Source organism: Puntigrus tetrazona, chromosome 6 (genome assembly GCF_018831695.1).
Source record: "Puntigrus tetrazona isolate hp1 chromosome 6, ASM1883169v1, whole genome shotgun sequence".
NCBI classification, from domain to species: Eukaryota; Metazoa; Chordata; class Actinopteri; order Cypriniformes; family Cyprinidae; genus Puntigrus; species Puntigrus tetrazona.
The window spans coordinates 12,000,168-12,013,787 of NC_056704.1; the positions used below are offsets into that span (position 1 = coordinate 12,000,168).

General features: G+C 37.2%; 2 protein-coding genes across 8 annotated transcripts in view; both read left to right on the forward strand.

Annotated features, from left to right (window-relative positions):
- Positions 1 to 1,979: 1,979 nt before the first annotated feature.
- Positions 1,980 to 10,372, forward strand: LOC122346564 (ephexin-1). 4 transcript variants are annotated; one of them, XR_006251144.1, is made up of 14 exons: positions 1,981 to 2,163; positions 4,410 to 4,768; positions 4,921 to 5,064; positions 5,564 to 6,135; positions 6,260 to 6,420; positions 6,832 to 6,984; positions 7,124 to 7,253; positions 7,335 to 7,409; positions 7,515 to 7,604; positions 7,719 to 7,870; positions 8,632 to 8,805; positions 8,925 to 8,998; positions 9,597 to 9,715; positions 9,802 to 9,942. XR_006251144.1 is itself a non-coding variant. In XM_043241282.1 (14 exons), exons 2-14 carry the CDS (start codon positions 4,423 to 4,425, stop codon positions 9,993 to 9,995), a joined length of 2,370 nt encoding a protein of 789 aa, XP_043097217.1. In that variant the 5' UTR covers positions 1,982 to 2,163; positions 4,410 to 4,422; the 3' UTR covers positions 9,996 to 10,372. The 4 variants fall into 4 exon arrangements, 3 of the variants coding, with proteins under 3 accessions (XP_043097219.1, XP_043097218.1, XP_043097217.1); XM_043241282.1 differs by having other exon boundaries at positions 1,982 to 2,163; positions 9,611 to 9,715; positions 9,802 to 10,372; XM_043241284.1 differs by lacking the exon at positions 9,802 to 9,942 and having other exon boundaries at positions 1,980 to 2,163; positions 8,905 to 8,998.
- Positions 10,373 to 10,927: 555 nt separating this feature from the next.
- The window catches only part of farp2 (FERM, RhoGEF and pleckstrin domain protein 2), a 43,916-nt gene continuing 41,223 nt past the window's right edge, over positions 10,928 to 13,620 (forward strand). For all 4 annotated transcript variants that reach the window (XM_043241856.1, XM_043241857.1, XM_043241858.1 and 1 more), the window contains exons 1-2: positions 10,928 to 11,011; positions 12,665 to 12,925. In XM_043241856.1, the coding sequence (XP_043097791.1) occupies positions 12,722 to 12,925 (204 nt within the window). In that variant the 5' untranslated portion in view covers positions 10,928 to 11,011; positions 12,665 to 12,721. The remainder of the gene's footprint in view (positions 11,012 to 12,664; positions 12,926 to 13,620) is intronic.

Here is a 13,620-nt window from a genome sequence, read left to right on the forward strand (position 1 = left end):
AATTCAGATTGATCTGTAGTTATGCTGTGTATTTGGGAGTAATCGTGCTTTAGATTATATGCTTTTCGGGTATTTCAGGTCTATATTTGTATTGCAGATTTACAATGTGAAGATCAACTAGTTGCAGTAGTGTGAATATACATCCACAAGATGGGGACAGATTCCTCCTCAACAGATGATCAAACTACTGACTCAGAGATGAGGATGAGAAGCTCTTTTCTCCAGCATATCAGGAGCCCGGAATCTACTAAACAGTGCAAAATAATAAGGCACTTGAATAAATGAATAATAATGCACTACTTCCAATCAAGGACGTAGGCATAATTTTAAAGGACAGCTAAATATTTTTATCACATGCTGCTACTGTATTATATAGTATAATGATAATAATTAGATATGTGTGTGTGTGTGTGTGTGTGTGTGTGTCAATCATATCGTATACAAGTAGCTATAGAAAGTCTTTATACCCTTTAATCTTTTCACACTTGTTATGTTTTTATGTTAAACTCCTTTAACTGACTTTTTCCCCCACGTAAATTTGCACCCCACTCATCATAACGACAAGCAAAAAAAAATTATTTATCACAACTTTATGAAAATGGAAACACTGGAAAAAATGACATGGCACAAGTCTTCATACCCTTTGCTATGAAACTTGAAATTTAGATCAGGAGCATTGGAGTTTCTTCATCTTTTGCCGTTTCGAAGGTTCACAGGAGCATTTTGGCCTCCATAATACTTAATGGATGACGTTTGAAACAATCAGGACTCTTCCTAGATCTAGACAAACTGAGCAAGGAGAGGGTTAGAGAGGGGATCAAGACCCTGATGGTCACTCTGGTGGAGATGGAAGAAACTTACAGAAGGACAAATATAACTGCAACACTGGCAATCTGGGCTGGATGTCAGAGTGACCACACTCAAGCTTCTCCTCAGTGAGGATTCATGAAACCCTGATTGGAATTTACAAAAAACTAAAAAAAAACACCCAAAAAAGTCTCAGACTGTGAAAAAAAAGATTATCTGGTCTGATGAGCCTCAATTCCTTATTAGTGTGTGAGGAAACTCAAGCACCGCTTATTACCTGCATAATACCACCCCGACGATTACTCGTGGTGACAGCATCACTTCAGCAGCCGTGACTGGCAGTGATCAGAGAAGAGATATCCTTAATAAAAGAGCACTCAAAGTGGGCTGAAAGTTCACCTTCCAACATGACAGGCACCCTGCGCACACAGTCAAGACAATGGCAGCTTGGAGATGACTGCGTGAACATCTTCGAGTGGCCCAGCCAAAGCTCTGACTTCAATCAGGAATCCTTGGAGAAACTTCACAACCAACCCAACATCTAAAAAAAAAAGCAGATGTGCAAAGCTTTCTGCATTACATCAAAAAGACCTGAGGCTGTTATTGTTGACAAAGTGCTTTTACAAAGATTTTTTTATTTGTTCACTGTTTCCTTTTTAAAATGCCCCTATTATGGGTTATGACAAGTTCAAGTTATGGTCTTGTGAGTCCCAAACAACAGGTTCACCTGCACCTTTTTCTTCTTATAGTATTTACTTGTACCTTATTTGTTCAACGATTTGTTCAAAGATACGGTTTTCCAAACACCTCAGTTGGTTGGTCCGTTTCATTTAAAGCAGTGTTTGTGAGTTTTTAAAGCGTTCAGAACTAATGTTTCATTTTGCCTTCAACATGAAACAGCTTGGAACTCATTTTAAACACGGCTAAACAAAAAGTAAACATCTTAACTCTTGCTCTTATGTTTCATATTAAACAGCACAACTAAGTGATGCATTAGTAACAGCTGAGACAGCGTGACTAGATTTATGTCTTTTTTTTTTATTATTATTATTTTACTAACCCAAGCTGATACACTGAGGATGCATTATGAGTGGATTCCAGACTTCTTAGCTGATTGAGTTGACACTGGCATGTTGGGACGGATCTTCTTCTTTTTCCCTCCCCTCTCTCTACATTTAAAGTTGAGACTGAATTCAACAGCTACAAGGTTTAGTATTGTGTGATGAGATTACATGGCAGTCCTGCTGTTAGGTAGAATCAGTATCAGTCGGTTAGTGTTGGCTGAGGATATCGGTTTACTGAGTTTGCTTCAAGATGTGGACATTTCAGATTTAAAAGCAGTGAATACAAACTGAGGTAAGAGGAACTTTTTTTAACTTAATATTAGTTTTAATAATTAGTTTAATATGTCTTGTGATATAATGACACATCTGCTATGTGGCTAGTATCCAATATCAAGTTATTTACAGAAACATTAATGTAAAATTTAAATGATGAGGTTTAAGAGATAAGAAACATTAGTGTGAAAGTACTGGATGTAAATGTTTGAAATATATATACATACAGCATACACATAATTGTTTTTGCTTGTATAAAGTCATGTTAAAGGTTTATACCTGAGCATCACATACGTTTGTGCCGGGTCTGGCCCTTTATTCTCATATGCACATATCACATCGGTCTTATCCTTCATCTGTTGTGTCTTGAAGTCGTTGAAAAAGACATTTCTCAAGGATTTCTATGAGGCATGCTGCACGGACTCACTTCATTGTTTTCTCAGGATCATTTTGTTACAGGTCAAGGTCTAAGGTCATCCAGTTTTTATATACATTTTGACTATTTTGACTATTAATTACTATTATCTACTAAAGTACTAAAATTAGTTTTGTAACTTTGTATAATACTCTGAGAAATGCCGAAAACAGGTGGTAATGAGAAGTTTACGGTTAACCAATTAACAGATTTTCCAAATTCATTCAAGTGTATTTTTTATTTATATATTGATTTTTTTAATACAGCGCACGTTTAACTTAATTTTAAAAAGTGCAGTTCTCGATTGATGCGATGGCTGAACTTTACCTACAAGCTCATCTCGCCCTTCCTGTAAAAGCAATTACTTCGAACATTTTTCCTACTTAAATCATTGGGACATTTATGAAAAGTGGGAAATTTCGACGTTCCAATATAAAGGTGACTTAGTTAGCAGAAAGCCTGAGGATACATTACCTGCTCATCACAGTTTAGTAGGAATGTCTTAGAAGATACGGTATAGCTGATTTGACAGCAAGCAGAGACATGTGTGGCCGGATCTCCTGAGATGGGAAAAGTGGGAAATCCCGAAAACAGCTCTTTTCACAGAATTAACCAGCTGTGCCCACAAAAAGGAAATGAGTGTCTGTCTGTGGTGGGTTGTAGGGGAATTGTTTCCAGTTACATCCGCCAATAAGTACGTATTATCAGTGCACAGTATGTTTCAGTATATGACAATTAATAGTATTGCATATTTTACCTCTCACCCATATGACCCTCAATGTATAGACAGGTGTCAACAAATTACTTTATTTCTGAAATGAGATCATCCAAAGGCCATCTGCACCTATATGCTGAATCACCACTTTCAGAGAACACAAACATAAAATCAAGTTTGTCTGAGTTTTTATGTGCAATCAGATCAGATCACGCACTCTCTGTCTGGACCGTTACAGTGGGTTAGTCCACCCAAAACATACCCTCATGTTCCAAAAGCTGTATCAGTTTCTTTCCTCGGCAGAACACAAAAGCAGATTTGTTTTCAGGACTGTTGATAGAAGACTTTTTTTCCCATACATCGAACCAAAACAGTTTGAGTAGTAAAAGACAGAAGAAATTGGCACAGGGGTACAAATGTACAAATGGCTTTTTATTAAAATGTAATCAGTTATCAAGATACCACTATGATATAATAATCGAATTAATCTAATTTCCATCAGTTCTGCATATGAACAGAAACAAAGAGCCTAATATCACTTTGACTTTGCCACCATATTATTTTTTCTCTTTGTAAGAAATAGTAAGATTATTAGTATGGATTTCTATAATCAGCAACTCACTAACTGTCTATATAATATGCATTTAGGCATAATATGCATTTTTTCACACTATTTTTCTCACAAATTCATGATTCCTCAACAGTTTAACACTAAGATTATCATAAAAGATTATTATTTAAAATCGTGCAAACCATGCATTATTTTTCCTAGTGGCCTCACAATGAGTTGCACTGTCAATGGTTGTCACGACCCAAAACAAGATATAACCGTGTCAGGGATTACATTTACATATGCTATCAGCTGTGGTCATGACCAGATATACCTCCTCATGAAAAGAAGTAGTGCATTTTTACATCCTTTAAAGGTGGAAGTAATACAGTTAATGATATACTTAAAAGTACTTGTGCAAACCGAATATTACTTAAGTATTGCATTATATCACATTTTTATATGTAATTTCCCAATTATCATTCATTTCCACTACTTACATAGACGCATTTTTTTAATCATCAGCCAAAATTGACACTGACAATTAATAAGTAGCATTCTGTTCCCATCTGCTCTTCCTTACAGGCGTCCGAAGGCCATGCCAGGGCCAGATGGATGCAGAGAACTGTATCCATGCCAAAACTTTCCTGTGTCTAAAACTTACTCTCCCCCTGAACCTCCACTTAAGGGTGAGAAATGGCGCAGGGCGACAGACTTTATTTTGAGAAGAGATGTGCAAGAGAAGGACCATCAACGCCAGAACTCCACAGTGGCACAAAAACCACACCAAGGAGTTGCCACTCACAGTCTGGTCGCTCTCCCAAAGATAAAACCAATCCCAAAACCTTGTCTACCGAAAATGCTGTTCCATGTTGACCAATCGCAGCCTGTCCATAATGGCAATATAAATTATGTCACTTCTGCTTCAGATCCAGCTTGTTCAGGTAAACCACACAGAATGTCTTAATCCAACTTATAAACATAAACCCCTAACTTAGCAAAACCAGTCCTGCGTGGACAACATTTCACCGTCATCACAGCAGATGTGAGTAAATCTGTGAACCCCTGGCAAACATTCACCAATCTGTTTCCACAGATGGAAAGAGTAATGACACTCATTTGGAAAACTGGCGCAGTCGTCCAAAAACTATCTCCCAGAAATCAAAACGAGTCCCTCCGAGCATACCTGTACCTGCCAGACCTCTTCCCAAAGAGCCAGAGCAAATGATCTCCATGATGGGTGAGTGTTCATTTGCCATAATGATTTGAATTTATTTCTCATTGCTTTGTGACTTACAGCCATATCTTGAGCCAAAAATACACCAACTATCATACAATCAGACATTTTTACACTGGAGTCTAACACCCCAAGGCCCTTTTTTAGAATCTAAAAACCTTTTGGAGAAAGGTGTCTATTCAATGCATAAATGTGAGAACAGCTTAATTTTTAAGTTATTATTTAATTTAAATCAATGAGGTATTTAGGGCTCCAAGCAAGACAGTATATGTGCATAAATAACCTTTAAATATATTGTATGGGAACCAATGTGTCAGTCTGAATGGAGAATCTTGTGTTATCTATTTTTGTTGGCAAAGCACCTAATGATATTAATGAGGGAGTTTATATGGATGCAAACACACAATCAGGTGCTCTAATTCCACCATCATTATCACTTTATCTATACCGATGTATTTCATTGTTAAATCACACCTTGCAATGATTCCCCTGTTCTCTCCAGGTTCTGAGGTTTGTCCCCCTGGCAAAGCCCTTCCACACCTATCTCTGTCAAAACCAATTCCTTCTTTCAGAGTCCACGATAAACCCAAACTCAAACACAACAAAGTTGAACTGATTAGCGACTTTGTCAGGGAAGGTTTGGTTTCTGAGCTTCACAAAAGATTCTCAGGAGCAATTAAAGAGAGAGATTGTAGCACCAACAAGCCAAAAGTATTTATTTGCTTCCACACCAAAAGACTGACTGATGGAGAAAGACTACATGAAAATGTATCTATCTCAGGTGTTTCCAATGGAGATAGTCCAGAGGATGTTCCTTCTGTGATAAAATGCCAAGAAACTGATGGGGAGAATAACTCTAAGAACTTACTTGAAACTTCTCAAAGGGCTCTAACAATGCTGCCTCTTCCTGGTTTGGTGGACAAATTGATCAAAAGCCCTTCTCAGAGAGACTTCAACTGCATGTGTGCTGATAATAAGAGAAAGTTGGTAGAAAGCTTGTGGCAAGAACGGAGAGTTGTAAGAGATAGTGGAATACTACATCGGCTCAGTAAGGAACAGCTCAAGCTTCAAGAGGTACCCTAAAGTGTATAAACATTGGCAATACCTGTTTTACATCTACTTTATGTTCTCTGATGTTCTCCACACTTTCTCCCAATATTCTATGTCTTTGACCGTCATCCCTTCAACCCTTCACCAGCATCTGTATGAGGTCGTCACGTCTGAGCAGTCCTATCTTCAGGGCTTGGAGGTGGCTGTGGAGCATTTTCAGGAATCTTCAGTGCTGAAAGATGCTTTGGCACCAAGAGACAGAAAGTCATTGTTCTCTAGCATTGCTAAGATCAAAGAGATCAGTCAAAGGTAAGAACCAGACGTCTGTTCAGCAAGACTAGATAAAAGTATAGTGTGTAACCTGTGTTCATTGTCATGTTCAGAGGATTATAATGTTGTACCTGTATACATGTCATTCATATACGTACATTTTAACTGTACACATTCTGGTTAACTTTTCTGTTGGAACGTTGTGATATACCAGTTTGATAACCTTAAAGTAAAGTGCCCTTATCCATTAATGAAAAATTACTTCTAAATGAAAAATAATTGTAAAAGTGGCTCAGAAAAGATAGTGGTAGAAATAACTTTAGCATCATTAATTTGCATATGCCACTTTTTTAAGCTACACGTTGTATAATGTAATTAAATTCAGGCACTTTTAATTGTGACTTAAGTGTCTGAATACTTAACTATATCTCATGCAAACTCTTTTCTTAGCTTCATGGATGCAATGCTGTTGGAGCTGGCCTCAAGTGTGTTCTGCGACATAATCTGTGACGTTGTACACCAGTATGCTCTTGGACCCTTTGATGCTTATATAAATTACATCCGTAATATGCCCTATCAGGAGCAGACGTTACACAACCTCGGGTAAAAGAACGTCTGTGGTGTTTACTTATCATGTATCTTAGGTGTGCAAACTGTTTGAGATTTGAGACAAGTGCTATGAATAAAATGTCTGCTGTTTGAAAACCTAATATATTTAAAATATACATTGTACTGCGGTCAGAAAAGAGAGTCCTCGGATTGTGGAGATCTTGCATAAACTACAGGAAGACCCTCGCTGCAGCCGCCTGCCCCTCAAATCTTTCCTTTCACTGCCATTTCAGAGAATCACACGGCTTAAAATCCTAATGGAGGTGAGTGATGAGAAGCACTAGCGTAATTAGCATGAGAATGTTTAATTGTTTTTAAATGCACCGAACATCGATGCAACGCAGAACATCCAGAAGAAGGCCCTTCCAGGGTCAGACTGTGAGGCTTCATCATTGAGAGCTCTGACGGAGATCTCCAGGGTATGAAAGCCATGCCGGCTGCTAAACATTTTCTCAAAGACTGCTACTGTACAAAAATCGGTTTGCTGCAATATGTTGTACTCTTTGCGCTGTCTTGACTTACAGCTTCTAGAAGCTTGCAATTGGCAGGTGGGCAGAATGAAACAGATGGAAGAAATAGTGCAGATCGCTAACAAGATTGAGTTTGCATGCAAGGTACTGTAGTTGCAGGTGGTCGCTGGGAAACGTGTTTACATATACGTTTTGAAATGTGCAATTTACCCTTTTCTTCAACGTCTGTCTGCTTTTGGGTCTTTCTGTCTCTCTCAGGCCCTGCCTCTTGTTTCTTCTTCCCGCTGGCTTGTGAAGCAGGGAGATCTGGTGCAAATCTCTTTGAAGGAAAACATGTTTGGCCAGAGAAAACTGTGTCCAGTACTTCTGTTCCTCTTTAATGATCTGCTGCTAGTGGCAACCAGGAAAGGGTAGGAGAGCCAAATCAATTAGTTTATCAAATGAGCTGATTTGCATGTTTACTTAGTAAGAAGTTATTAGTTTCTAGGAAGTGTGTTTGTTCTTTTGATATCTTCTATCTTTTAGATGTCTCCGTTCTAGGCTTCTAACACTTCACATCGTGAATGTCTTTGTCATCTCAAGCGACAGATTCAACTGGTTTGCACTGATTTTAAAATGTGTCTGAATATCGGTATTTATGATATGGCCAATAACAAACAAATGGACACAATTTAAATTCTCAATGATTGTCAACCTAAGACTGAGATACACTATACCATTCAAAAATTTGGAGAGGATAATTTTTTTAAGTCTCGTGAATCTCTACAGTAAAACGGTAATATTGTATAACAATATTCTAACATTAAAATAAAACTCTTATTTTTTCATATTTAAAATATCATTTATTACCAAATTTTGCAGTCATGTTTTCAGCACCACATAATCCTCCAGAAATGATTCTAATAAGCTGATTTGGTGTTCAAGAACCATTTTAAAACATTTTACCTATGTATCTTTGTTAAAAAGATTTGTCCTACTGGAAAGTTAAGAAGAAAAGCACTGAAATCCCTGTAACATTATTAATGTTTTTACTGCCGATTTTCATTCATTTAATTTCTGAATAAAAACTTAAAAACTATTACTTTACACTTTTGAACACTATAGATGCAGCAGATGGTTTGTATATTGTTGAGCGCCCATCCTAAGGTGTTCATGTCATATATGAATGCAGGTTGGATCGGTTTGTAGTTCATGACTACGTGCACCGCTCTCTGATAGAAGTGACCGAGGGCAAGGATCTGGAGGAGGAGCTGGAGGGATACGAGCTCAACCGGACATTTAGGCTTGTTCTTTTGCATAACCACCGGAGCACCACCTCTCAACATCTACTGCAAACAAATTCAGAGTCAGTACACTATGCAGAGAACCATCAAACTGACAGACGCAACATAAAAAGAGAATAATTATGAAACATAAAATACTTTACTTTTCCCTCAAAAAACAGACGTCTTCATGTTTTCTTAGAACTGAGAAGGACTTGTGGGTGGAGCTCTTGAATGGGCGGAGACATGGACAGGATACTGTGTATGAAGAGTGGGGTAAGAATGAATCACTAAATGCAATGCCAGTTTGTGTGTGTGTGTGTGTGTGTGTGTGTGTGTGTGTGTGTGTGTTGTGTGTGTGTGTGTGTGTTTGAGTCAGTTCAACAAAAACCAAAAAAGTATTGTCATGACTTAATGACACATAATTGCTCATTGTTTTAATAGACCAGTGTAATAGTGTAATTTTCCTTGTATTATTATATATTACAGAAATGGCTAACACTAAATATCACATAACAAAACAAATATTACATCTCTGATCTTGTGTTTTGCTTATAAGTGCTTTTTCAATGACAGTGTGTACAAAATATTTTCAGTATAAATAACATGTAACATAATACAATAAAAAACAGCTTGTGCAGCTACACAATGTCCACTAGGGGGCAAAAGTGTAAAAGCGTCAATGGCTTAAAATAGTATTTCTAAAAATGGAAATATTTTATTTTGAGCAAACACGATGCTCTTTATAATAATATTAATAATAATAATATTTTATATATATATATATATATATATATATATATATATATATATATATATATATATATATATATATATATATAAAATGAGCAATGTACAAATTTGAATCAAATAGGCACTGTGTCTAAGACTGTCCTCAGGTGCGATGTATAGAGGGGTACAGCGGACAACAACAAGGGGAGCTTAGTCTACAGCTGGGAGATGTGATTAACGTCATGCAGAAGACTTCAGATGGTAATGTTGCAACACAACCCTGCTGTTCTGAATTCAATTAGTCTAAAATCAGTAAAAAAAAAAGTCTCTTTTCTGGTGATTTGTAGGGTTTCTGGAAGGCCGCAGGGTACAGGACGGACAGCGGGGCTGGTTCTCCACTGCATGTGTTGTGGAGATCACCAATGAACATGTGCAGAGACGTCATCTTCGTCAGCGGTATCATGTCCTACAGACAGCCACACGACTGCTGAAACAACGCAGCGGGGCTCTTGAACTTACAACCACAACATGCTTTAAATGAGAGACTGTCTACATTGCAATTTGCATTTTTTCACTTACTGACTTAAAATAAATTAGTAAATAATTATATGTACAATCTATGTATAATTTAACTGAACTGCTGCCAGTTGGTCAGTTGATCTTTTGGTCTTTGTATATATATATATTTTTTATGTGTCTGGTTTTACAGAACAACTTCAAACATCTCTGCATGTGATTTAAGAAACACAGAAACTGCTTTCTATGGTTTGCGACAAATATTCTTGCTTCAGCTTCCAAATGTGGAGCTGCTGTTTCTTTTCTTTTTTTTTTCTTAATATATGTAGCCTAATGTATTGTGCAAGGTCATGCTTATTCCCTTCTGTCGTTTTCCGCTTCCGTTCTGTTTAAATAAATTTAGTAATATAATCCATATTCCATTTTGGTCAGTTATTTGGTTATTCGACGCCTCGACTTTCCACACTTATTTGCTTATGTTGACTGTTTTAAATGACACCTTACTTTTGAAGCTTAAAGTTTCCTTTATTTTGCACGTGAACAAAAAAAATATTGCATTATTTGGCATTCCTGTAATTTTACATTTCCTGGAAATAGTGTGCAGACACAACTAGAGGAGTATTTGCACTACTCTGAATAACTCTGTAACTAGACAGCATTTTAGGCAGCATTTCAACACATTGTTTGACGTTTGGTTTTTTATTATATTATATTATATTATATTATATTATATTATATTATATTATATTATATTATATTATATTATATTATATTATATTATATTATATTATATTATATTATATTATATTATATTATATTATATGCAAACTGCACGGCGTTTCCAAACCAATCAAATTAATCCGCAGGTATACCTTTCAGCCAATAGCTGCCGACCATTTCAGTGCGGGTCTCGACCAATAGACGGCAGGATCTGTCTGAAGTCGTCCAATCAGAGCGGAGCTTTGGTCGCAGTTCGCCTACAACGAAGGTCGGACGTGTAACTCATTTAGAGTTGAAGAAATACCAGGCGAAAAATAAAAGGTACGGTATCGATTTATCTCAAAATAGAGTTTTAAAGCAAATTCAGATCAGCTATATCGGCAGTAGCCTATTTAAACGCGTCTCGGCGAGGCGTAAGATAGAGTCTTATGGCTTCTTCGCATGTTTGTGTGGTTTGACTAAACTTTCTCAGTCTTTGTTTCATCTCTGTAATGACAAACAGCAAAATGCGTGCTTATAGTTTTCGTCGCAGCTGAGGGTATTTTTGTCCGTGTTGTTGAAATACGACGAGTAAAATAAGTTTGTCGCGAGGGCTTAATCTGTTGCCGTTGCAGAGATTTTTATCTCGGCTCCGTTGCAGCTTTTATCTCGTTATTTTACCCAGCCCCGGAGTTTATTTCGGCTTTTCGTTTAATCGACTTCAGCATCGTTGCTTTATCAAGCGCAGCCCGCAACGACAAAGCTATTTCATTACTAAAAACAAAAGAGATTGATGGTCGCAGATCGTCGGCTGATCGCTCATACTTCAGGATAAAGTATTCATTCTCGAATGTAAAGTAAACTTCATTCCTAGGAGGAGAAAGAGGTCGCTTTGGATCGCAGCTTGTAAGCGAGCCCGTGCTTTGAAGGCGTCCCAGTCAGATTACTTAAACCAACCTGTTGCGTTAAAGAGCCAGGGACACGCTGAATGATGTTGGCTTTAATAAATGTTATTCTCAGCTGTCCCTGTTGCTTTAGAGATCGAGAGAGTCGTGTTGCATTGACGTCTCTGGTGTTAATCAGACCTCATGCAAAGTCACTGCTAAATTCGGCAGTACATTAGTATTTTGTAATGGCTAACGTGAGCTTGTGGTCATGTCACTGCTATTGTGATGGTCAATCATGACAAGAACTGTGTGAAGTATCAAGTGTGTGTGTGTGTGTGTGTGTGTGGAGGAGCTGTGAATGTTTGACTTGAATCCATGACAATAAGTCAATCAAGTTGACAACAAATTTCGTCAGCTTTGATTGACTCATGCCTGTCCTTTAAAGGTGACATTAAATGTAAAACGTTTATTTCTAAACGCGTCTTGTTCATCTCGGAAATAATTCATCCACGCGTGAGTGATTTTTATTATTTTACAGCCAGAAAACAAAAGGTCTATTAACGTAACTGAAGATCTGTCAGTAGATGGAGACTTTAAATAATGTTGGAATAGTGTGTTTGTAAAACACTTGAGTAATAAAATGGTTTTGGCTTATATTTTAGTGATGTTTTATCATTTTTACTCGCCTGCATTTCAGTTTTTTAATATAGAGTTTTCCAGTGAAATTAAACCGAGGCCAAAAGAAAGTTGATCTTGACAAATGGAAAGTCTTAAGTTTCTTTTAAAAATAATTTAATGGGTAAAAATGTAATTTTAGCTGATTTTAAAACTATACGATATATGTCTGCTCAAAGTATTTTCGTTTTCAGATGTTTCTAGATGTAAGCTTTAGGTTGTTGTGTTTATTAGCGTTTTTTGTAGCAGAAATAGAATAATTAATATTTGTAATTGACACTTTTAACGTCCTGATTCTATATTGCTATTGCAGATACTTTTTCATCTGTCTTTGAATCTTAGATTAGTTTGTACCAATGATATCAATTCCTGTAGAACTGGCTTGAGTTTTCATATCATTGTGCCGTTTGTTTCATTGTTCTTCCGTCTCCAGGCAGGGTGTGTATATATATGTGTGTGAGAGAGGGGTTAGGCTGCACTGGGAGCAGCTATGGGTGAGATCGAGGGCACCTACCGCTCCTTGCAGACTCCCGCAGGAACACGGCTCGGAGCTCAGTACAACACCGGCATCAGCACCCTGGAGCCCGGGCAGAGCCTCAGTTCAGCCATGGGAGCAGGAGGGAAAGGCTACACCAGGGGCCTGCAGATCCGCGTCCAGGGCCTGGATGATGCTCAGGAGTTCTATGACCTTGAGGTGAGTCAACTTCTTTGTGTCTCTCTTCATCTCCATTGAGAACTGCGTGAAAGACGCAGTGTATATTTTTTTAATATACACTAGTCAACATTGAAACCTTTCATCAAAGTTGTCCTAAAAGCACAATGTGTTGACTGCTTTGGTTAACTTTCTTTTTACTTTAGACTAATGTAGTTGTAATGAATTTGCTTCTAATAAGTGTTTTTAATAATGGCATAATACACTATCATTTCAAAACTTTAAGCTGGTACTGTTTTTAAATGTTTTGCAGAAAAATACACTAAAAGCATTGAGCATTTGAGAAAAGTATAGAGTATATAGCTTTAAAAAAGTATTAAGGGTGGGAACACGTTTGCATAACAATCAAATATACCTCTTATAAATTAATAAAACTTAAAAAAAGTGTAAGAAAACATCTAACTAGATTTATTAATATTATTAAAGCTTTTGAATTAACTACAAATCCAGCTTGTTGAAATGATGCTTATCACATATTGTTATACTCAACAGCTTTTTTCTATGGTTTATTCGTTAATTGTTTTCCCGGATGTTTTGTTTGTTTGGTTCTTCTACGCAAATATTGTGCGTTTGTCACTGTGTTCACAAAGCTACCCAGAGTTTATTTAATAATAAGCGCGCACACTGTGTTTGGTTTTGTCCGGCCGTGCTTGAGAATGTAAACGACCGTCTCTCCG